Source organism: Ctenopharyngodon idella, chromosome 7 (assembly GCF_019924925.1).
Source record: "Ctenopharyngodon idella isolate HZGC_01 chromosome 7, HZGC01, whole genome shotgun sequence".
In the NCBI taxonomy this organism is placed as follows: Eukaryota; Metazoa; Chordata; class Actinopteri; order Cypriniformes; family Xenocyprididae; genus Ctenopharyngodon; species Ctenopharyngodon idella.
The window spans coordinates 30,371,035-30,397,492 of record NC_067226.1 but is presented as its reverse complement, the minus strand read 5'-3'; the positions used below and the strand labels follow the sequence as shown (position 1 = coordinate 30,397,492).

Here is a 26,458-nt window from a genome sequence, read left to right as displayed (position 1 = left end):
ACTGTTAATTTTGTCAGCTATTTTTTTTTTTATTTACTCTTAAGGTACATTTACACTAGGGCTGCACTATTTATCACGATTAAACAGCATGCAATTTGGCAAAGGCATGACTAATAAACACACGACTGCCTTATTCTGTGTAAGAAGCCACATCATCTCACAGAAGGACACTCAACTGTCGTTATGAAGTGAGTTTGGAGTAAAAACATGTTATTAAATGTTGTCTTTTGTTGGACAAGATGTTAATAAATGCTTCTCATGTCTGGAAAGATGTTTGACGCGTGTTGCTTTTTCAAATGTACATTATAAGCGATTCAAACTCGTAGTGCTTTCAGATGGATTAGCATTTGGAGCCATACTTCATTGACAAGCTGCGCATTAAAAAAAAAAATAAATAAATAATCGCAGCCTTTGCGATTTCATAATCGCACTAAGAATCGCGTTTAAGTTCAGTGTTATTTTTCATATCGTGCGATAAATCGTGCAGCCCAAATTTACACAACAATGACTGGCAACCATAAGCATGAAAGCTCGTAGTAGAGGTTTGTATAGCAACCTGTGATATTTACTGTTTTCTCTCTTTTTCTGACAAAAATAAAGAGATTTTGGTAAAGTTTTTATTTATTTAAATACATTTTAGTATAATCTTTTTTCATCAAAAAAAAATACTGATACTGCATATAGTCACAGTTATAGTTTAATTACCTTGGTGTCATCTCGCCATCGTCTTAATCATGGAAAAAAGGTCTTCATAGTTTTTAACTAAAGTTAACGAAAACTTCTGTCACTCATATGAGATCGTCCAATCGCAAACAACAACCATCCAACTATCCAATCAATTCCCCATGGACAAAATCAAGCCCCGCCCTACATTTTTTCTTGTTTGGGAAGCCGTTTCTCTCTGATGTACGTCACAATAGGGAAGAAAAGAATGTCACAACTTCTCTTTCATGTCGACTTTAAATTAATAATTTAATTATAAAAGTAACAGTTAATTCCCCATGGATAATTTAAATGAATAATTTAATTATAAAAGTAACAGTTATCTCTTAAGTCAAAATTGCCAGTATTTACTGACCCTCATGTCAATTCAAAGCAGTATGATGTCAAAGCACCAATGTTTAAACCTAAATAATGTTCATTTCTGTGGAAATTAAAATTCATGTTGTTCATAACTTCTTCAAGCATTATGATGAGTAAATAATAGTAGCACATCAATCTGAGGTTGGGGATCGTCAACTCAAGATTCAATCCAAACCTTTCTGTTATCAGCCAAACCAGCAAATAAAAACAACTACCTGTCTAGCCCATGGTGATTCTTGACAAATGTCTTCATTCTTGACATATGTCTAAGAAGTTTATTGAGAGATGTGCTGACAGTTCTTTAATTTAATAAGCTGGCTCAGACACGAGGTCAAGAGACGATCAATAGCTGCTGCTTCATTTTGACAATCGATTTCTTTCAAACACCCATGTGGACCCGAACACAGAGGAAGAGAAATCAAGCCATGTGACGTCCTTGACAGAGGACAGATGATGTCATTGACACAATTCATTAAAGACATGCATCAGAATGAGCATATATGCGTCAGTGACAGTCCTAGTTTGAATGCAAGTTTAAATGTGTTGATTCTAGTACACAGCTAACAGAAGACAAGATTAACGCACTGAATAACCACTGCAAAAGTTTAGTGAAATGCAGATCTACTATATTCAACATATATTCTACTATATTGTTTATTAATAGCATTGCACAGTATTTTCATTTTCAGTTTATAGACAAGCTGTTATATCGCAATTTGAATCTAACACAAATAAACTGCAATGATTTTTTTATAATGCATGTGTCTAGAAAGGAGCAGTTATGACAAAACTAATATCAGATTACTTAAATCTTAAAACACTAGATGATTACATTACAGCAGTCTACTCTTCTCAAACCAGAGCCATCTTAAACTCTGCTTTGCGTCTTGTTTTATATAAGATATGCATGAAATTCAACAACTTTTAAGTGCTTTATTATTTCCTGTAATTCCTGTACAAGTACATTTATGCAGACTCTGCACATTTTCAAATAAATGCTGCTTTTTTAACTTTCTATTCATCAAAAAATTCTTAAAAAAAGTAAAAAAAAAAAAAAAAAAACTGTTTTACAACATTGGTAATAATACATATTTCTTGAGCAGCAAATTAGCATATCAGAATGATTTCTGAAGGATCATGTGACACTGAAGACTGGAGTAATGATGCTGAAAATTCAGCTTTGCATGATAAATAATAATGATTATAAGTAATAATAAATTACATTTTGAAGAAAAAAAACATTAAAATAGAAAACAGTTAATTTCAATTGTAATATTTGGCAATATTCCTGTTTTTACTATATTTCTGATCAAATAAATGCAGCCTTGGTGAGAATTCTTTAAAAAAAAGCATAACATTTTCAAAAACATCTTACCAACCACATGCACTGACAGACACACTCTCTTTGAACACTTTCACAAACCCTTAATCAGCTGATTAAGCAGTTTATAGTGGCACTTTGGGGTCAAACTGCGTGCAAATTAATTACCATCTGGATGTAATGTGATCCACCCCCAACTTATTTAAATTAGATTTCACGAATAATCAAGTTTGTACTGATAGAGATGGCCTACTCCTGATAACCATTTTAAAATTTACATCTGTTATTAAAGGAAATACGCAATGCAGTAAGCCAGAAAAAAAATGCAGGTCTTATACTATCACTAAACCATATAAAGCTTTAAGGTCACAATGTTTCATCATGCCCTTCAACATATCACCATTATAATCTGCCTTTCAATGCAATGACAGCACATCCTCTGAGGCCAGATATGAAAGGATAGAAAATCCCTTTCAATATAAATCAGTAGTTGGATGTGCCCACATGAGATATCACAGTTCAAATTAGGCCACACAGAACAGTCGAGTATTCAAACTCTGTTTCAGAACAAATGCTGTAAGACTCTTGAACCTCCGCATTCCCTGCTTGACTGGGATGTGAGCCTTTTTTGTGTTGATACGAAGATAGCGTTGGGTCACTGTTGTGTTTGCTTGAAAGCATACAATGATCCAAGACAGCAGAAAACGGTTCATGCAAATAAGAAAACTATGCTCAAGCTCAATAATGTGCAAAGTGCACTACGTAGATGCTTCTTTAAAACTGTAGTTTGCCACGATATGTTCATGTTATGGCATGCCTTTATAACATGCACGGCACAGGAGATTTGAGGAAACAATCTTTAATAACTTGGAAGAACATACAGGAGAAAAAAAAACAAAGCTGCTACACTTAAACGTTGACACGGATGGCTGGCGGCGGGAGAGACCGGGGCGGTGATGACGGTGGAAGGAGCCAGGGATGAGCCAGGAGCAGGAGGAGCCAGGCAGGGACTCAGACCACAGCCAGGACGATGGCCCAAGGCAGATTTGAGGGAGGGAGGAGCCACGGTGGAGGTTTGGCTGACAACAGCAGGGGGACAACTGACGGAGATGAAGCCAGTCAAGGTGGAGACCCAGGTGGAGTTGAAGAGCCGATGCGCCCACACAACATTGATGGCTCTGGAGACTGAGGCGGAGCCGCAGCAACAAACATCCGAGGTGAAGCCAGTGTGCTAGAGGACTGAGGACAGAGCGCCAAGGTGGCCAAAGTGAAGCCGGAGGGAAGACGGAGCCCGGTGGAGCCGTAAAGATGGTTCCAGGTGAAGCCAATGGGAGGAGCCAAGGTGGAGCTGACAGATCAGTGAGCCGAGATGTAGCAATGGACTCACTGACTGGAGGTGAAGCTAGAGGATCCTCTTTCCAAGGTGGAGCTGGTGACCGGAAGATCCGAGGCACATCCATGCAGCCTATTGGAGTTAATAATGGATAAACAAAGGAGCTGACGGGAACCAGCGGAGGTGGGGTTGACAGACTGACTTTGGAAGAGGAGACTGTAGAGGGAGGCTGGGTGGGAACTCTGGAGACACAGGAGACTTTGAGCTGGGCGGGACCTGTGGAGACACCGGAGACTTACAGCTGGGTGGAACCAGCGGAAACACAGGAGACTTACAGCTGGGCGGGACCAGCGGAGACAGGAGAACCAGGGAAACATCCTCTTCCATTTCCTCAAACAATGCAGATGCCAGCTGCAGTTCACTCTCAGGTAGGGCTTTCCTCCATGCCCTCATACTCTACAAGCAATCCCATGGCGATGTGCCGTGTTGCTGGCTCACGCACCTGGTCAGACTCTCTGTGGAGCTTGGGCTCCGGTGCTCAGTCCTCTTTACTGGGGTCACTGTCTGCGGTGGGCTCTGGTGTTCGCTCCATGCAGTGTGTGGATGCTGGCTGGCTGGGCTCTGGGTCTGGAGTAGGGCTGGTAATGCCCTCCACCGGGTAGATGGTGAACGCTGATCCGTTGTTTACCAACACTCACTCCACAAACGCGGAGAAATCCTCTCTGGGACCGTTCACTGGAAGGTGTGCATTGGAGAGCGCAAAGTTTCTCAGGGGAACGCAAAACTTTGCAAGTGAATTCAAAAGCATTGAAATAATTTTTCCTCCAAGCTCATATTTTTTCCATCACCATGTCCATTTAGGGGCTTCATAGTACTCTACTTTCTGTTAGTTACTCCCCTAAACTGACATAGAAATAGCACTGGATCAAAGACAAGTTTGACCAAACAAAAAGGTCACAAGTTTTGCAGAAAACTTCCACTTCCTTTGTATGCAGGAAGCATCTACTCAATATCCAACAGCACTGGGGTGCTGAAAAATTTAGATATTCCTGGAAATGCGGTCACTTTGTCATAAAGCCTAGTGGCTTGCCAAAATATCTCAGTAATTCAGACCTCTTCCAGGTTATATTGCAGGGATTTGAATTGAGATTTGAAGTGCTGTACTGAATGTGTAAGTGATTCATGGCGCTCTAGTGAACTATCTCAACATGTCTGCTGATTGTTCACCGCTCATAAAACCAACGTGACACGTCATTCCTCTCTGAGGCCGAAGCGGAGCAGTGATTCATGTTATGAGCTAATAACGCTTAGACATGCTCCAGTTACCACCACTGACCTCCTGATCATAATAAATGCCTCTAATTATTCCCATTAGAATCAGATATCGCTTTCAAATGAAAAAGCAGGGTTTGTTGCAGATATGGGTCAAGTTAGATGGGGTGTCTGGAAAAGGATCAGTAGACTGTTTTTTTTGGTTCAATGAATGAGATGAGACAGTAGCTGGAATGGGTGGTATGATAGTATATACAGTTTCATAATGTTGATTCTTTTTTAAAAGAATGTGAGACTTATTCATTTGTCATGAATAATCGTCGTTGGGTTTGTGTGCATTAAATTGTAATTGAACGAAAACACAATCAAATCAAATGAGGCACCTTTCATTTGTATTTAATTAAGTTGAATTACTAACAATTAGGCATTACCAGAATAAGCATTTAGTCTGTAGGTCTCTTATGCTCACCAAGGCTGTATTTATTTGATCAAAAATACAGTAAAACAGTAACATTGCTAAATATTTTTACAAATTAAAAGAACTGTAAATTTTCAAATGTAATTTATCCTGTTTATTTATTCTAATATGCTGATTTGCTGCTCAAGAAACAAATCTTATTATTATCAATGCTAAAAACAGTTGTGCTGCTTAATATTTTTGTGGATACTGTGAAACATATTTTTCAGTATTTTTTAATGAATAAAAAAATGTTCAAAACAGCAGCATTTATTTAAAACGGAAACATGACATAAAATTGCTCATACTGTAATAATTTAAGATTTTAGATATGCCAGTAATGCCACACACCCCTACAGAGATACATTAAGGACTTTAAGCAGCAGCTGACACAACGGCAACGGCATTCTGGCGTTCTGTTGTGCATGTGCAAAGTTACCTGCTACTTCTTGACGTTCTACTGTAACTGTCTACTACGGGAGAATAGCCGATTTGCCGTAGTCGATAATACGTGACAGGTTAGATAAGTAAATGTTATGTTCTATGGTTATGTGGTATTTTAGTTGTATCTGTATGTCATTTAATGCCAAAAGCAACCATTCTCTTGCTTTTATTTACATGTAATGTATTGTTTACTGTGTCAAATGATTAAATGATCCACGCCGTCCTCTTTGTTGTTGCTGTAGCGATTTTTGCGTTCTTTAGCTACGGCAATTGACAGTTTACTTCCGGTCGCCGTTGCCGTTCCATCAACAGCTGTTGTTTAAAGTCACTAGTATTGTGCAGAAGTGAGAGTTATATTTGCCAGTGTGAAAGAAAAAATGAATCTCTCCTTACCGTGTTCTGCGGTCAGAGGTCTTGGTGCAGGTGCGCTGAGGAGGAACATTTCTCCACTTTTTAGCTTCCACGACCATGCCCTCAGCATCCACCAAACCAAAGCCATACAGATGACTGACTAGTAGCCAAAAACACAAATACAACAACACACGCACGCTATTAACCAGGTACAGCTGTCAGCTGAATGTCTGGATTAGAATAAGTCCATCTTTATTTATTTAGATGAACTGTGACATTCATTATTATTTAGATGAATTATGACATTCATGCAGAAATATAATTCACACAACTAATGTCACCAATATGGGGTTTTAATGCCATATCTAGATAATGTCAATATCTAGAGTGCAGGACACTGTATATAGTATAATACTGTATACTGCTGATATACTATAAATAATTCACTTTAATGACAGCAAATGAGACATAAATGTGTTGAAATTATACACTAATTTTACATAGTATTTGCTCAAAATTCACTTAATCATATTTCTGAAAATATAAGACTTGTTTTCAGGCAATATATCTTGAATTAAGTTTAATTTTCATACTACTGGCACAGTTTTTTTTTTTCTTGATTTAATCATAAACTTAACATTTTGTGAGATTTATGCTTGCACAATTTGCCAATGAAAAAGGACAGACAGACAGATAATACTACACATCACGCATCTACATTTGAAATAGTAAAAACATCAAACAGCAAAGTAATTTGTGAGGCTTTTACCTTTGTGTCCGGCTGCATTGGTTTTCCAGTCACTGGCTTTCAGGTGAGCCTGTCTCGACGTCTTTACAAGGAGATGCTGGACATCTCTCCAGGTGATCAGAGGACTGAAAAATAAATTGCCAGAGAAAAGAGAGGAGCTTTTTGAGTTGTATTGCTCTATTGAAAATGTCCTCTGTAGAACAAAAGCTATTTCATTTTATTTGTAAATTTAGTAAAGAAAAAAAATGTTAACAGAATTGAATATGAATTCTTCATCGAAGCCACTGTTTTGCTTTCCATCTGAGAGGCTCAGTTTGTAGAGGCTTTTGAGGCACTCTTTCAATTTAGTGAAACAACTGCATCCCACTAGGTATTTTTTTCCAAGCAGCTCTCAATGCTATACGTCACCTCAATCCACTTCAGCTGTCTGTACATGAGTCTCTGTTCCTGCTAGAAGACAAATATGGTTGCAAGATCCAGGCCTTTGATTATTGCCCTTTGATTGTCAGCATCTGGTTTTCCGCAACAGACTGAATCCGCCTTGTGAATGTATAACGCACCGTTACATTCAGCTAATAAAGAAAAGTACTGCAATTTTTTGGTGTCATTTTTTTTTTATTGGTTGGGGCAGATTTAGCCCTTCATAAAACTTATCAACACACAGCCTCCCTCAGATTGCTTTTTATCAATAAACAAATCATAAAAAAAACAGACTAATAAGACTATCTTTGCTCAGCCCACCCCTGCCCGTGCCTAGAGCCGCCCCTGGCAAGATCAAGATAGTAAGGTCAGTCAGCATTTTATAATAATATTCAGAAAGCTCCCATAGTGTCCATAACTTAAAATAATGACCAATAATAATAGGGATTTGATGCCTGAGATGGGAAAATATGTTTTTCTGGAAGTTAAATATGTCATTAATGTTGTGGGGTGTTCTGAAAAGTAATACATTTTGGTAAAAAATCTAAAAATGTATAAGTCCAAATCATACCGGTTTCGTGGAATGACTTCACTTCACTGTTTAATGACAGCACCAAGTCTTCTAGGCATGGAATGAAGAAGTTGGCGACATTTTGCAACATCTATCTTTTTCCATTCTTCAAGAATGACCTCTTTTAGAGACTGGATGCTGGATGGAGAGTGATGCTCAATTTGTCTCTTCAGAATTCCCCATAGGTGTTCGACTGGGTTCAGATCAGGAGCCACTGAATCACTTTCACCCTGTTCTTCTTCAGAAATCCAACAGTGGCCTTAGATGTGTGTTTAGGATCATTGTCATGTTGGAAAAGTGCACGACGACCAAGGGCACGGAGTGATGCTAGCATCTTCTCTTTCAGTATAGAGCAGATCTGTGAATTCATGATGCCATCAATTAAATGCAGCTCCCCGACACCAGCAGCACTCATGCAGCCCCACATAAGGACACTGCTACCACCATGTTTCACTGTAGGCACCATGCATTTTTCTTTGTATTTGTCACCTTTGTCACCTTCACAGTTTTGAAGCCATCAGTTCCAAAAACATTCATCTTGGTCTCATCACTCCAGAGTATAGAGTCCCAGTAGTCTTCATCTTTGTCAGCATGGGCCCTGGCAAACTCTAGGCAGGCTTTTTTGTGCCTGGGCTTTAGGAGAGGCTTCTTTCGTGGACGGCACCCATGCATGCCATTCCTCTGCAGTGTACGCCGTATTGTGTCAGGGGAAATAGTCACCCTAGTTTGGCTTTCTACTTCTTTAGATAACTGCAGTGAACTTGCATGCCGATTTTCTTCAACCCTTCTCATCAGAAGACGCTCCTGTCGAGGTGTTAACTTCCGTGGACGACCTGGACGTCTCTGTGAGATGGTTGCAGTTTCATCTTTTTTAAATTTTTGTACCACTTTTGCTACAGTATTCTGACTGATAAGTAAAGCTTTGCTGATCTTCTTGTAGCCTTCACCTTTCTGGTGTAAAGAAATTATTTTCTTTCGCAGGTTTTGTGACATTTCTTTTCCAGGTGGTGCCATTGCTGACAGCATGAAATGGGAAGGGGTTTTAACACCCTTTTATAGTCAACTATCTGTTGGACACCTGTGTAATGAATAATCGGACTCACCTGTCGTTGAATTCTTGTTAAATTAGACATTTGTAGTATAAAATTTAGCTTTGCTCCAGAGACTTTCAGTGGGGTGTACTCATTTTTGCATCACCCTAATTTGAGTAAAACTGAAAATGTTGTTCTCTAAGTTATATTATAAACCTTAATTTCATGTTATAAGTTAAATAGATGTTATATTAAACTTAGTCTTAGTATTAAATTGTTTTTGTGTTCATTGAGATATTGTTTAAAATGTTACTTTTCAAAGGGGGTGTACTCATATACGCTGGGCACTGTATGTATATATATATATATATATATATATATATATATATATATATATATATATATATTATATATACACACACACATACACACATACATACATACAATGAAGAGACTCTCTTTGGTTTTTAACTGAGATAACTAATAGTACTAACTTTATGCAAAGCATTTCCCATTATGAATTATGATACTACTTGGTTCTTTGGTTCAGACTGTTTTCTCGCCACAACCATACTGTGTTCTTATTTTTAGTTCTTATTTTAATCAGACCGATTGTTTTGGTGCGGATCCGTGAGCAATTGCCATGTTCATATATGCCCAAACTAACCAAACTAAGGGGGAAACTGTGCCAGGTTCTTAAACTCCAAACGAGCCAGGTGTGAAAATGCAATAAGCGACGACCATCCCCACCATCCCTTTATACCAATAAATAAAAGTTAGTTAAAAACATTTAAATATAAAGAAGCAGTGCAGCTTTCTGCAACTGTATGGAAACCTCACTTTGCCTCCAGAGCGAGAGCGATGATACCCGCCACCATCGGTGCAGATACTGAAGTGCCTGTGTGGCCATCGGTACACCTCTGCCGCAGGTCAGTAGTCACCTGGTACCAGAAACACATGAATACAGAGAGTTAACAACTTCAGTGGTGTGGAGATGCATGAGTCTGAAATGAAAATGAAATGATTTTGTCTTTTAAATCTTATTAACAGGCATGGCAGGTCTTCTAAATTTGTGTGCGGCCACTTCTTGTGTTAAAAGACACTTAATATTCAGTAATATTATTGATTTGACTGCACTGACTATCAGATGAGAACAAAACTTGAACTGAATTGACCTGGATGATGGCACTGTTGTCTTCTGCAGAGCTGCTTTACAGCTGAATTGAATTTGTTTTATAATTGACAAATTTTGCAACACTTACACCTACTGAACTGAATTGAATCAACATTGAACTGGCTTGAGCTTAATATCAATGCTAGTGTCTTCTGTAGAGCTGCTTTACAGCTGAATTGAACTCATTAAATAATTGATTAATTTTTTCAGTTATTGAACTGAACTGAATCAACATGACAACGTCTTTTTCGAGCTGCTTCATAGCAGAATATGAATTGGTCTCATATTTGATGAAGTTTGCATCATTGATTCTGTTATTTCCTTGTTTATTAATGTGAAGCTGCTTTGAAACAATCTGTATTTTATTAAGCACTAGGTGTCTTGACTAGAGGGAAATGATGCAGGCGTCAGGTCTTAAAACACTCAGCTATCCTCTGAAAGAATGCACTTCCGTGACAGTGATGGGATGAGTGGTTTTCTGCAAAGTGCTCTGTAAATATTCCGTCGTTGTGGTTTTCTGGGAAACAACGGGTCACCCACAGAGCTGCTCCGGTAGCCCGCAGGCAGAGAGAGCGAGCGCTCGAATGTGTCTTCAGTCAAACATGAGCTTGATTACACTGGTGTTTCTCAAAAGAACAAACATGAATGGGGTCAGTGCCACTGACAGTGTCCCGAGGAAGATGCTGAGATAAGAGACACATGCTCTCATCTAATATGTGTGCGTGTGTTGGGGGGGTTATGTTCATGTTGAAAAACAGAAGTCAGGAAACAAACATGACAGTAATAGACTTTTACATTTTCTGTTTTAACACTTCTCACCAACCATCTGCATGTTTATTAAGGGGATTAAATTTAAGATGTTTTTAAGAATTTAGGAGCAATTTTGCAAATTAAAGATTAATAAAAATCATTAAATTATTCATTATCATTGAAAAAGTCATTAAAAGTAATTAAAAAAGGAGTTGTTAACAGGGGAAAACTACATTGTGATTGAATAATTTTATAGGTGATTAGGGTTGTATGATAAAGGGGAAAAAATTTAGACATTTTTGAGTGAAATAAAACAAGAAAAAAGTGAACTTGAAGAAAATTGATAAAAGATTAAAAAGTTTTTATGAAAAATTATTTTTTTTAAAAAATGCATCGTTCAGAATAAGACCAGTAACATGCCTTAAGAAAATAAATAGGATTTTTTTTTATTTAAAGGTGCAGTATGTAGAATTTGGGAGAATCTATTGACAGATATGTATATTATATTGCATAACTATGTTTTCAGTGGTACATAAAGACCTTACATAATGAACCGTTATGTTTTTATTACCTTAGAATGAGCCATTTCTATCTCATACACCGCAGGACCCCCCCGCCATGTCACGTTGCCATTATGCGCCGGCATGTTTCTACAGCAGCCCTAAACGGACAAACACTCTACAGAGCTTTAGTCACTATGTTGTTCTTCTTCTAAATCGTTTGTGTTTTTAGAGGCAGCTTGCATCGTCACTACGTTGAATACGCACAAAGTAGCAGTAGTAGTAGTAGTAGTAGTAGTAGTAGTCGTCGTCTGGTTTATTAGACACAGAGACGGTTCTTTGTTAGAAGAAAGAAGAAACCTCATTGCTTCACACAGGCTACTCTCTGCTGTCTCGGACAACGACATCTTTGTCTTGTGTCAGCCAGACGGCCACCGTAGCTTCCCTGAAAGGGAGGGGTATGAGTGGTGTGCGCCGTTAGTTGCAGTTCGCAACTCACCGCTAGATGCTGCTAAAATGTACACATTGCACCTTTAATTCCAACTTTAAAGATGATTGATTTTATTTTCCCAGAGGAACCATCATCTGGACCATATAACAATTGTTGCATAGTAAGTTAAAAACATTTAATGACAGAAATAAATAAGATTTTTGCTGCAAAATAAATAGTCAAGGCAAGACTGTGTCTTTAAAATTTTGAAAAGTGAATTTAAAGTGGTCATGACATGAGAAATCAACTTTACCTTGATCTTTTGACATACAAGCAGTCTTTGTACCATTAAAACATCCTACAAGTTTCATAGCTTAAAACAACCTCGTTATAAACAAAGCATCTATAATCAAGCTCCAAAAACTGCTTGTTTTGATATTGCGGGATCTGTGACATCAAACGGGCGAATACATTTGCATATGACCGCCTCCAGCGCAAGACATCAACGAATAGTTATACATCAATGCACCATAGGCCCCACCCACTGTCGTTCCTTTGCTTAACGGCTGGAAATTTGCACTACACTGGATGTGAGCGTCGAGTCAAAAGCAAAAATAACTTATTATAATCACTGACACTGTCTACACTGGATACAGTCACGCGTGACCTTTCCAACGTGATTATATAATGAGTGGTGGATCACAGAGCTAGTGCAAGATAAGCATTTGTGGTTAAGAAGTATATAATATTTATTTTAGATTCATTTCGCTAGATAAGATCCTTATTCCTCGTCTGGTATCGTTTAAAGCCCTTTGAAGCTCCACTAAAACTGCAATTTGGACCTTCAACTCATTGTACCCCACTGAAGTCCACTATATGGAGAAAAATCCTGGAATGTTTTCCCTCAAAAACCCTAATTCCTTTTCGACTGAAGAAAGAAAGACACAAACATCTTGGATAACATAGGGGTGAGTAAATTATCAGGAAATTTTAATTCTGAAGTGAACTAATCCTTTAAGAAATAAACAAAAGGAGCTGTGGACACCCTGTTAACAAGCTACATTTACATTTATGAATTTTGCAAGATGCTTTTATCCCAAGCGACTCACACTGCATTTAAAATACACATTTTATCAGTTCTTGCTTTCCAAGGGAATCAAACCCATGACCTTGGCATTGCTCATGCCATGCTTGTTTGAGCTACGGGAAGGAAGTTTTAAAGTGATAGTTCACCCAAAAATGAAAATGACTCAAGCCATCGTAGGTGGATATGACTATCTTCTTTCGGACAAACACAATCAGAGACATATTTAAAAATATCCTGGCTCTCCCAAGCTTTATAATGGTAGTGAAAGGGGTGCATGTTCTGAAGCCCAAAAAAATGCATCCATCCATCATAAATATAATCTATAAGTAATGGGTTTTTGTATAAGAAAAATCTCCATATTTAAAACTTTATTAACTAATAACTAACTTTCGGCAGATGGCCGTACGCATCGATTTGTGGCGGAAGAGTAACCCCTGACCCGACGCATGACACAATGACAAACGCGGAAGCACAGAGGATAGAGCAAAACAAAACACAGGTCACAAATTAGAAGTCTAAAACGAGTCATTTTAAAGAGAAAAGTCAGAGGATTTCTATATACGAGAGAAGGAGCTTGCGTTTGTTGCCCAGCCCTATTTGTTTGAACCGCAAGAGGCATCTAAGCTTACCCTTTTGGAGACTTGCGCAGTGTGCGTACAGCCGTCTGACGAAAGCTAGTTATTTAAGTTAATCAAGTTTTGAATGTGTATTTTTCATACAAAAATAAAATATACATCTTACATTCTTCCTTTATTAATTCCGTAGGAGCCATATGGATTATATTTATGATAAATGGATGAATTTTGGGGGGCTTCAAAACAATCTTTGAAGAGCCAGGATATTTTTTAATATAACTCAGATTGTGTTCGTCTGAAAGAAGATGATGGCTTGAAGGTGAGTAAATCATGGGATAATTTTCATTTTTGGGTGAACTATCCCTTTAAGTCATTTTTTAATGCCATTTTAAAATACCATTCAAAGTAGTTGCAAGATGACTTCCGGACTGAAGTTTTACTTAAGTAAACTTTATGTATGAGTAATAATAATAATAGTGATGCTTGCTTTATCAACACAACAGTATTTTCCGGTGTAGACACGGTGTAAACAAAATAAGTGTATGAGAAAAGATAAAGAAACCTGTCATGCATGTGTAAATGAGCTCTTAAGCCCATAACTACTAACCAAATACCAGAAGAAAAGAAAAACCCATAGTAGTCATTCTTAAGGATGATGTCATAATCTGCACTGCTGGAAGAGAAAGCAGATACACACACAAAAAAAAAAACGCTAGTTCTCTTCATCCTCTTGATAGCTCCCTGCGGTTTTCCCTGAGCATGGGAGCCAGACCAAACATTCAGCCCCAGTCTTTTTTTCCAAGCATCTCATTTTATCGATAGATATTTGTGGAAACAGCCAAACAACAAGAGCTCAGCTGTATTAGCAGGATAAGCAACAGGATCTGGGACAGCTGATCTATAGAAGACATCTGAATTTTGGCAGTTTACCATTAAACACCATATAAAACTATTTCTATACTGGTCCAGTCAAAAGTTGATAGATCTGTCCTTCAATGTTGGGATTTCTCACACATTTTATCACCCACGAGGCAAAAAAAACACCTGATTGCTTGGAAATGGAACAGCACGTCCATATTATTCATGTCCATTGCACAAATGGACTGGTCAGACGTTTAATACTTAAGGTTAGAAAGTGATGAGGAGGAATGAAAGGAGAATGTGTCACAGAAATAATTGAGTTGAATTGTAGGACACAATATGTGGCATCAAGAGAGCAAATGACCTAATAAAACAACATACTTACAAGGCCGAAAGTAAGACGAGGACAAAAGGTTGAGTAGATGACAGATGGAGAAGACAAATGGAGTACACAAAGATCCACACTTAAAGGGGTCATATAATGAAACACAAGATTTATTTTGCTCTTTTGAAACACAACTCAATCTACTCTATAGTGCGTTGCAACTGGTTTTGCTTCAGGATACAAGTAACACAACAGAGAACCAAAAGTGATTATTATACAAAAGTATACAAATGTCCTAAATATTAATGAGTTGCACTGTTTGATTTATTACCAAGAGATGCATCCAATAATACGCAAATATTTATAAATGTAAACATTTTAGTTTCTAAACATCTCTTTAAATTTGATGGGTTCAGGCTCTTGACAGTCAATAATTACCATACACATTGTCATATGTAGTGAACTCAGTGCAGGCTTCCTTGTTTACGTCCGAACGCAGACTCAGTATTGGCCGAAGCTGAACATGTGAGCAGCACGACGCATGCATGTGATGCTGACACAGGATCCGGCCAATAAAAACGCAGCACGTTTGAGCTTCAGGAGGAACCAATGAGGTTCATTCTCATGTTACGCAGCACGTTTGAGCTTCAGCAAGAACCAATGAGCTTCATTCTCGTGTTACGCAGGATGTTTGAGCTTCAGGAAGAACCAATGAGGTTCATTTTCGTGTTACGCAGCACATTTGAGCTTCAGCAAGATCCAATGAGGTTCATTCTCATGTGTTACGCAGCACGTTTGAGCTTCAGGAAGAACCAATGAGGTTCATTCTCGTGTGTTACGCAGCACGTTTGAGCTTCAGCAAGAACCAATGAGGTTCATTCTCGTGTTACGCAACACGTTTGAGCTTCAGCAAGAACCAGTGAGGTTCATTCTCATGTTACACAGCACATTTGAGCTTCAGCAAGAACCAATGAGGTTCATTCTCGTGTTACGCAGCACGTTTGAGCTTCAGCAAGAACCAATGAGGTTCATTCTCGTGTTACGCAGCACCTTTGAGCTTCTTCAAGAACCAATGAGCGATTGTGTCTTTCCAGAAAATTAGACTAAACCACTCAATTCCTATGGATTAGTTTTACGATCTCTGATGAACTGTCTATGAACTTTTTGAAGCGTCAAAGTGGTAGTTGCGTAGCTGTCTATGGAGAGTACAAAATTGGCTTAGATTTCATTAAAAATATCTTAATTTGTGTTCCGAAAATTGATGGATTACATATTGACTGACATTTTAAGTGGACTTCAAGAGAAAATGAACTTTCTGTAGTCATCTAACAGATGTCAGTGTGAGTGACATGTTTGTGGGAACATGGACGTGTTACTTAACTATTTTGCGGTCGTAGAACTCTCCACTGCTGTATGTGGTGGCAAGGGTGGAGGAACAGACCTCCAGATACCAGGGCTTGTTGCCGTTTTCGGTACTGCTGCTGACGGAGATGGTATAGATGCTGTTGGTGTAGCCGTCGCAGGAGCAGTGATCGCCCTGCCGGCCTCCGTTACCAGACGCCCAAACAAAGATGGAGCCGAGACCCTTACGGCCCTGCAGAAACAGAAAACATGTGAACAATGTTTTTGTCATTTTTATTATTTATTTTTTTTTTTTTTTATTTAGTTTTAGTAATTTTAGTACTTCAACTTAAACTTATTTAATTTGCCAAGGCGACATTTTTATGTTTTTTAAGTTTAATTTTATTTGATCAATTACTGAAAATTGTTTTTTATTTATTTGACTTTTTTACTCATTTCATTTTTTTTTAAATCGTATTTATTTATTTAACAAAAACAACACTGCCAAGTGGTCAACAACACTGACAAGATAAACTACTATTTACTTCTACAAAATTTACAAATATAAATTTCAAAATTCACATTTACTAAATATTTAAGCTACAAGATTTTAGATAAAAAACAGACAATAGTACATGGTTAGGTGATATTTTAAAAATTTTATTTGATACAAAATATAAAATTAAGTCTTCCTGCCCAGTCCTAGTCAAAACCATCATAACCATCACACTAGAGCAGTCCAGCTTTAGACATCTCTGAACGTCACTTTAAATGTTAAGCTTTTAATTTAGTCTTAATTTAACAACCCTGACAATAACAGTTACTCACTGAGAAATCCCTCGTGTTTATGTGTGCGAGTTTGAGACAACAACCTTTTTAATTCCCAGTTCAAAGGCTTGTTTGGCCAGAGGCCCCGGTCCATCCACAGTCTTCCCGTCATCATCGGGGCCCCAGCTGGCACTGTAAATGTCGATGTAGTCTGGCCTTATTCCCAGAGACTTGGCCTCCACCACATCAGTCACGTCTCCATCAAGCATTCGAACACCTTAGAGAAAAAGTTCCATCCAAAAATGAACAAATTCAGTCATTGTATAAATCACCCCGATGTTGTTCCAAGTCTGTATTATTTTCTTTACTCTGTGAAACTCAAAATGCAACAAAAATGGATATTGATTTATCCTGCCAAGCTCTAAAATGCATCATGAAAGTGTCCTAAAAGTAGCCCAGTTTACTATGCACTATAAGCATACCATTTTGTGGTGGAAATGCGAGAACCATTGTGGCATCAATAACTTCAAACAAAGTGCAACTTTTTATGAGTTTCAGAACGATATTACAAAGAGGAAAAAGAAAGCCGAACAAAAGACAAAATCAACTGGGGAAAAAAGAGTGATCTAACAGAGTAATGAAAGTGCACAGTCTGCATGATAAAAGAAAGAGTTTAACTTAGTAGTTTAAGTTTAAGCTTAAGTTTTTTCATCTAATATTTATCATTTCTTTTATTTCAGCTTTATTTTAATTATTGAAAACAATGTTTAATAGTTTTAGTTTAACAACAACCCTACCTAGAGGAATTTAAAAAAGATTAGACAAACACAATATACTAAGACAATATACTAAATACTTTAATACAGGTAAGACAAGATACTAAACACATTACCTAAATATTTAAGATGCTAGATTTTGGAAAAAAAGACATTAGTACAATGTGATTTTTTAAAACGGTACTGTTGAATTTACTACAAAAATAACAATATGACAAACATGCAGATGGAGAATTCCTTCAAAACTCACACACAAACCCACACAGAGGCACATAATCATATGCCATATGGTTCATAAATGTGCATAAATTGCAATTAAAATCTATTGTACTCTGCTGCAGTGAGATGTTTTCAAATGCCTCGATAATCTGCAGTCTTTCTCCTCATTCCATTACTGAACTACAGTTTAATTTCCTTTTCTTGCTCTTTATTTTGAAAGAAGAAAGAGAGAATAAGTGGTACAAAAAGTAATTTAGCTGAAACTTTTATACAAAGCATCTTACAGTAAACTTACTACAGGCCCGATCAACTTGGAGAAACCTCTTTTTAAGTGCTTTGCTCAAGTGCTCAATGGTGAAAGTTGGGGTTCAAACCTACAACCTTTCAGCAACCAGCCAAGATCTTTGATGGACAACTGGAACGAGGAGGCAGAGGCAGAAGTCATCAACTTAATTAGCTTAATTTAAGAAGTCAATAAGAGGTTCCTGCCATAATATAATAACAAAGGTGTGTGTGTTTGTTTTCCTGTGCGCTCATGAGACTAGAAAAGAGCCTGATTGTATAGTGCGAGAATGTGTGTGCATGTGCGTTATTATTTCTAACACCATATGCGCAACACACCGTTTTCCTTCCTTGAAACACCTCTAAAGGGAAAAGCAGGGGGTTCAACACTTCTCTATCATTCCTCTCACTTCTAACAAGCTGCATTACACCTCAAATTGATTTCGCGACTTCTAAAACAGCACAGAGTAAACACTTTTCTGAACCGCAGAGCAGAAAAACTAATCATTTCTACATTTCTAATTATGGTTAAAGGACATGAAGTTCTACATAGCAGCCAAGGCGAGACCGAATAGATTAGAAATGTCATTAGAAGGCGATGAAGTCATTGGCTTGAATCTGACACGTATTAGCTTTGGCAGCGTTTCAGTGATTAAGCAGGGGAAAAAAGTCAACTGCTGAGCCAAAAGACCTAAAGCACATCTTTCATTGTGCTAATCTGTCTGTATCTGGCTTGGAAAAATGACTCTTTTCAAACATCACTTCACCATTCTTAAGATGAATATTTTGCAGACAGGACTTAACAATTGAGATAGATTAGGATATGTGCAGCCAACATTTGGATGAGGAACAAGTCAATCATCTGTCCACTTCGTGGTTATTAGTGGTGTATTATCATGCAGAACTTGTCCTGCAATGTCTGTGCTACAAACACGAACAATTCCTCAAATCATGGAGTTTACACTGTAAAAAATGACTGTGATTTTAATGGTAAAAGACTGTAAAAATGCTACGTTAACTGGTTTACAGAAAGTTTCCGTACTATATACGGTGAATAACTGTAATAGATCTAATGGTACATTTAATGTAATTTTACGGTAAAATACTGTTAAATTTACAGTTTTTGGAAGTGAAAAATAACGTCATTGTATAATTAAAGGTAAAAAAACGTAAATTGATATTCCAATTCCCTGCGTGACACTTCACATTTGATGTATTTTAGTTGAAATAACCCTGTTTCTTCTTAGTTTTTCTTAGTTTTTTTTCTAATCAGTTATGTACATTAGGGTTTTATGTTACATCTAATGTTTTTAACTTAATGTTCATTTCATGCTTGTGATGAGCTTTGATTCATCATGTGATTCTCATCACCACTGTGATTGTTGGTTGTCAGTGTATTACAAAAGTACAAAACAGATATTAGCACTTCGATAGGTTGGGTAACAACATTAACATTATATCAGTTAATGAAATACGCTTTTTTACCGTAAATTTAACGGAATTTTTTTTTACGTTGCTACCGTATTTTTTTTTACGGTAAAGTTCTGGCAACCACAGCTGCCGGTTTTTTACCATAAATTTTACGGGGATTTTTTTTTTACAGTGTATTCAGGACATCAGACTTAAACACTTTTACATAGCAGATGAAAAATTAGGCAAAAAAGTTGCCATTCCAGTCACCAATGTATTGTATATTCATGTATGCCAGTGGTGAGACAGAATATAAAAGCATAGCTAAAAAAATGCTAGTGCTGTTAAGAAAAACATTCAATAGATTATGTTTTTATTTGACGAAAAGTTATGTTGGAGGAGAAAAGTAAAAAATAGTTCAAGATGCAATCGCTAGGTGGTGCAGTCCTCAAACTCCTCAAGAACCTTCAGTAGCAATAATTCATTTTTTGTTTTGTTTACTTAAGATGCACTGAAACGATATAAAGATCATAAAGGTGGCGAGGCAAAATGGCTGACCTTGAAAAAACTATTTTATTGACATCCAAGATGGTGACCAATCTAATGAATTAATCAGCATCACCGAAGCATTATAAAATGGTTGAAAGACAGTAAATTAAGACAGGAGAAGTATCGACTGCTGAATTGAGTTTAACTGGCATCCAATTAACTGAGGACAAAACGTCCTTCAACAGTCTAAATTAATGCTTAGAGAACAACAATACAGATCAAAATTTAGTTAGAAAAATGAATAGGATTTTACCACCATGCAGCTGAACAAACACTCTGAATATCTTATCTGTTGTAGGATTAAAATTCCTCTATTGTGCTATTTTAAAGGTTTCCGAAGGTTGTTTTGGATTCTCCTACAATAGGTTTAAATGCATCCAAGGTAAAAAAAATAAATAATAATAAAAAATAATAATAATTTAATTTTCTCATAATATACATTGCAGCATCAGCTCTTTTCTCACAGTGTCTGAAGAAACAAGTGATTTTTTCCCCAAACCAGCTCAGCGGAAGCTCCGCCCTGCAGCTGATTCTTAAGATTTTATTGGTCATGTCAATCACAGTACTGATTGCCTACACCAAACACTGATCCCTAGACCTACCCGTCATCGTAACCTTAAAGGGTTAGTTCACCCAAAAAATAAAAATTCGGTCATTTATTAGGTTAGGGTTACCTCATGTCATTTCACATCCGTAAAACTACCACTCCAAGGTCCAGAAAGGTAGGAAAAAAACATCATTAAAGTAATCCATGTGACTCCAGTAATTTAACATCAATTATATGTTGCGACGCGAGTGCTTTGCATAATTTACCACTTTACTTACAAAAATATTGATCTGCAACGCACGTTCACGAGAGCCTCACGACGCATGCGTGTTGTGTTCAGACTCGCGCGTCAACTCAACGCGCAAGTGTTCACAAGAATTCATCAAAAAGATTTTAATTTGAGTTCTGAAGATGAACGAAGTTCTTACGGATGTGGAACGACACAAGGGTGAGTAATTAATGACAGAATTTTCATTTTTGGGTGAACTAACACTTCAACCAATGGCATTAGCTGCAGGGTGGGATTTCTGGTGAAGTGATTTGGGGGTAAAAAAAGTTGCGTGTCTGAAACAGTTCAATAAAAGGATTCAGTCTCTCTAAGACTGAGAGACCTCCAAGAAGGAAAGGAGGGGTTTAAGGAAGGAATCCCATCAGACTGGCCCAGTCTGTTGTGATTGGTCGACCACTTACAGCATGTGTTGGAAACAAAACGTCAGTTCAAGCCAGAGTCTTCATCCTTTGGAAGTGCATGCAAAGTGGATTTGATTTCGCAGCACAGAAAACTACTTCTTCTTGACATGTCGACAACACAAACCAAACTCTTCCAGGAACAAGCTTCAACTCCAGTGTTTGAGGGCGGGTCAAAGTAGACGTTGTTTGCGGGCAGCCATTGAAGACCATAGGCTGGCATTATGCAAATGTGTTACAAACTTACGTTGTTCATGCAGGAAGTAAGAATGGAATTACTGACGACTTGTTTCAGGCAGTTCAGAATCAGTTCTTTCTTTTGGAAAACAAAACTCTATATATCGTGCACCTTGATCTGTAAAACTCTGCAGACCTTTTATATTCACAAACAGCTATATTACAAGATAATATCTGAAAAAGCATAATAGGGCACTTTAAATATTACAGAAGTGGGTCCACAAATGGTGTGGGTTATGAAATGGATCTTTGGTTTACAAGAGTTTCAGAAACCCTGGTGTGAAAGTTGAATTTCACAACTTTCCTTCAAATTGCTGCCATAAGCCACGTTTCCACCACAGGAACTTTCCCCAGGAACTAGGGACTTTTGTGTGATACTCTGTGTGTTTTCACCGCAGGATCCAGGGTCTAAATGAAGTTCAGAGTAAAAATTTCCCACTCAGAAAGTCCCTGCTCACGAGGTAGTACTTTTTCAAAGTTCCGCAACTTTCGGGGATGGGACTTGGGCACTGAACATGCTGATTGGTTGACTCCACGCAGCATTTTATTTCAACCACCATTTTTAAAAGTCTGCTGCGGTACGTGCAGTAAGAGTCGTTTGCTATTCAAATCAACAATGGAGTTTAAAAATACGACCGATGGACCGACAACGAGGTTCAGGCTTTATTAAATTTATATGCGGATAATGAAATCCAGTGGGAACTGGAAAGCCGTGTGCAGTCCTACGTCACTGGACTAATTGACGTAATCTTCATGGTACTTTAGACCGCAATGGAAACGCAGACAGCAACAGGTCTGGGGGAAATAGTTCCTGGGACAAATTGTTCCAGGTAATTTCGGTGGAAACGCAGCTATAGAATCCAATGCCAAGGAAAATTAATGAAAAACAATGAATATAACAGGAGCTTCACACCCTCGCTTGGTTCCTTATGAGATTGTATATGCAGCCCTATCCTGAACTCGCAGTTGCATCACTAAACTTTATGCATTTGGCACACAGCGCAACTGGAACAGCACAGGCCCGAACCCTGCCAATTCTGAGCAAGGATGCGTTTGTCGGCCCTGCCACCTGCAAGAACAATAAGGAAATATTTGCGTCTTTCAGTGCAGCTGCGGGCTCAAACAAAATGGCCCCAGATGGCTGATGGCATATCATGAAATCCACTTTTTGATTAAAACCGATCGCCCTTTTCATAGGATTAATTGCTTATGAGCGCATGAATGTCGAGCGGTTTGCTGTCCACTAAATTAATGAACTCTCCGAACAGAGGCGGACAGGAGAGCGGGCATCTCGCCGATTTTAATCCTGTGCACACATGCGGAATAATCCTGTCTTATCTGCTCCGACTGCGTCTAAAACCTGTTGCTTGATCAGGGTTTAGCCACTTGCGGCAACTGGTCAGTTTTACCAATTCATGTGTGTGTTGAGTGTCGGCTGTGTCGGGTCTGTAACCGAAACAGCATCTGAGATTTATTAGAAAATAAGAAGAGCAGGGAAGTAAACAGACTGTTTTTAGAAAGATCCATACCTCCTATGCGGGCGTTGTAGGCTATACCTACAATGCAATGCGAGTTGTTGGCTACAGCGGCAACTTCACCTGCACATCGCGTCCCGTGCCTGGAAAGAAAAAGAAATGCAATCATAAATCACACAAAAATTTGTGTTTGATCAGAAGTGTAACGATGCCAATCTTGCTTCCCCATTATCTCCTCACTGTATTCTGTCCTCTCCACACTGCTAATTAAAACTGCAAAGAGGGCAAAAAAAATTTAATAAAAAAGCTGGATTGAGTATTACACACTAAGACATTGGCTCTGATTTAAGCCCTAGTGCTTTGCCTCATTTGTCTACAGCCTAAAATACATTGTAAAAAATGATTGTAATTTTAACTGTAAAAATGCAACAGTAAAAACCTGTTAATTAGTTAACAGTAAGTTCCCGTAGTACTGTATATGGGTCAATGACATGACATGCATATTTTTGTGTCCAAGGGCATTATTTCCTTTTAAAATAATTTGATAAATTCATGACATATATCACTTTATTGTATAAAACCTATTTAGTTTGAATACATTTTTAGTACATTTAATTAATAATACATATTTTATGTTTTGTCAGCTTAAACCCCCAAAATGTCAGGTGGTGCAACTGTCAGAACAAATGAACAGATGAGAAAACAATTTTAAAATGGTGCCTTAAAAGGAACACTCCACTTTTTTTGAAAATAGGCTCATTTTCCAACTCCCCTAGAGTTAAACAGTTGAGTTTTACCGTTTTCGAATCCATTCAGCCGATCTCTGGGTCTGGCGGTACCACTTTTAGCATAGCTTAGCATAGTTCATTGAATCTGATTAGACCGTTAGCATCTCGCTCAAAAATGACCAAAGAGTTTCAATATTTTTCCTATTTAAAACTTGACTCTTCTGTAGTTACATTGTGTACTAAGACCGAAGGAAAATGAAAAGTTGCGATTTTCTAGGCCGATATGGCTAGGAACTATACTCTCATTCCGGCGTAATAATCAAGGAACTTTGCTGTCATACCATGGCTGCAGCAGGCGCAATGATATTACGCAGCGCCTGTGACCCCTGCTTGCACAGGGAGCGTGCCTTGCAACCATGGAGACATTTGTGAGAGACGCTGCGTAATATCATTGTGCCTGCTGCACATATGGAATGAGAGTATAGTTCCTAGCCATATTGGCCTAGAAAATCGCAACTTTTCATTTTCCGTCGGTCTTAGTACACAATGTAACTACAGAAGAGTCAAGTTTTAAATAGGAAAAATATCGAAACTCGTTGGTAATTTTTGAGAGAGATGCTAACAGTCTAATCAGATTCAATGAACTATGCTAAGCTATGCTAAAAGTGGTACCGCCAGACCCGGAGATCGGCTGAATGGATTCGAAAACGGTAAAACTCAACTGTTTAACTCTATGGGAGTTGGAAAATGAGCCTATTTTCAAAAAAAGTGGAGTGTTCCTTTAATAATTAAAAATTAAAAGCTAAATACTATGGCTGTCACATGTATGTTCAGTTAGTTTTAGTTTTCATGGACTTTTAGTTTGTTTTCATTAGTCATGTGTTCCTTTGTTTGTATTTCCCACCACTCTTTAGTTTCCATGGTTACTGTCATTATTAGTACCTTTTATAAGCTGTGTTTGATTAATTATCTTATTTGAGTCTGTACCCAAGCTCTGCTGTCTCCTGAGTTCACTGTTGTTGTTGTTTGTGTTACGCCTGATTACCTGCTTACGTATTTAACCTCATTTATATTTTTTAAAACATGTCTTCATCTTCAGCATTGTGACAATGACATAATTTTATGTTTGAAACCTTTCATATAAACAAGTTTTATAAATATCAGTAGTTTTAAAGCTGTTGAGATAATTAAAAAAACTTTTGTCCAACAATTTGTATATTCTCAAATGTCAGGGTGGAACAACTGCAAAAATGGCTCTTTTATTATGAATTGAAAAGATAATAACAGAAAACATGATAATGCTTCATCCCAACTGATCCTTGTGGTAGAGTGAAAAGGTTTGTAGATCTCTCTCAAATACTGGTAAAAACTGCTAATTTCAAGTATGGGTAGGTTGGTACAATTTTCATGTCAGGTGGTACAACTACAGTATATACATACAACTATTTGGTTGTACCCGCCTGACATAAAAACAGTCAAAAACTGAATTTAAACACTTTGAGATGTTATTTAACAACTGAAACTTGTTTAAACACATTGTTCATGACCCAAAAATATGCATTACATCAGTTTTGAAAAGCTTAAAAAAAAAAAAAACCTTTTTTTTTAATTTGTCAATTACCCATAAACGGAGAAAAACTGTAATATATCTAACCTTACATTTTGTTAAATGTACCATTTTTGGAAGTAAAAAGAACATATCTTAGAATGTATACATTGAAAAAAACTTAAACTGACATGTCACACTTCACATGATTTGAATAAGTATGTTTCTTCATAGTTTTACGTTACATCTTATGCTGTTAAATGAATGTTAATGGCATTATTATAGTGTCATGTGTGTTACCATGATGGTGTTTTGTATTTGTGTGCATGTGCACCTTTCTATATAGTAGTTTTTACATTAGCTTTTGGAAAAGCTGCTTGTGATGAACTTTGATTCATCATGTGTTGTTCTGTAAATATGTTTACATTTTAACTGTATTTTTTAACACAAGTTTTAACAGTTTTATTCTGTAAAAAAACAACAGATTTTTCTTTTACAGTGTACCATTCAAATGTTTGGGGTCGGTAAGATATTTACAGTTTTATTGCCAATTATTTTGGCACATTTTTCGAAACAGTCTTAACATTCTCCCTTTGCTGGAACATCAGAACTCTATTGCACATCTGCAAAATAGTTACTCAACCAAAACATTTCATTCATTCTTCAAATCCTAGTTATTGTGTCAGAAAATTGGCCAATGCCACCAAAATAAAAAAATTTTTGTCATGTAATATATTTTTTCTACTTTTTTGTTGACACTGACTGCTTTCTATACTACACAAGAATGTCAGTTTTGTCTGTGTCTCACACTGAACTTTTTAGATACAGATTTCAGCAGTACAGGTAAAAATTTACTGGGAAAAGTCAATGCTGTATAAAAAGAAAATGAACATTTGTATTCATTTATTTTGTAGAAATGTGTTGCATGCAAACTGAAAATTCACAGTTGCTTGTTCATGTTTACACCGTTATACCTTCCAACAAAACCTCCACACGTTTTTACATACCTTCCTATTGCTTTTCCGTGACAAGCAACTGTGAATTTTTAGTTTACATGTAACACATTTCTACAAAAATAAACGCAAAGGTATTTATACAGTACTGCTGTAGCTGCTGCTGTTTAGGGTTGACATTCCTTCATGTTCAAAAATTGTAGTGAT

At 37.4% G+C, this 26,458-nt stretch overlaps 1 protein-coding gene across 2 annotated transcripts in view; it reads right to left on the bottom strand.

Annotated features, from left to right (window-relative positions):
• The window catches only part of pcsk6 (proprotein convertase subtilisin/kexin type 6), a 101,496-nt gene that overhangs the window by 48,366 nt on the left and 26,672 nt on the right, over positions 1-26,458 (bottom strand). For both annotated transcript variants that reach the window (XM_051901547.1, XM_051901546.1), the window contains exons 6-11: positions 23,079-23,167; positions 16,947-17,119; positions 16,115-16,327; positions 9,872-9,972; positions 7,031-7,134; positions 6,304-6,421 (exon numbers count right to left, since the gene is read on the bottom strand). In XM_051901547.1, coding sequence (XP_051757507.1) covers positions 6,304-6,421; positions 7,031-7,134; positions 9,872-9,972; positions 16,115-16,327; positions 16,947-17,119; positions 23,079-23,167 — 798 coding nt within the window. The remainder of the gene's footprint in view (positions 1-6,303; positions 6,422-7,030; positions 7,135-9,871; positions 9,973-16,114; positions 16,328-16,946; positions 17,120-23,078; positions 23,168-26,458) is intronic.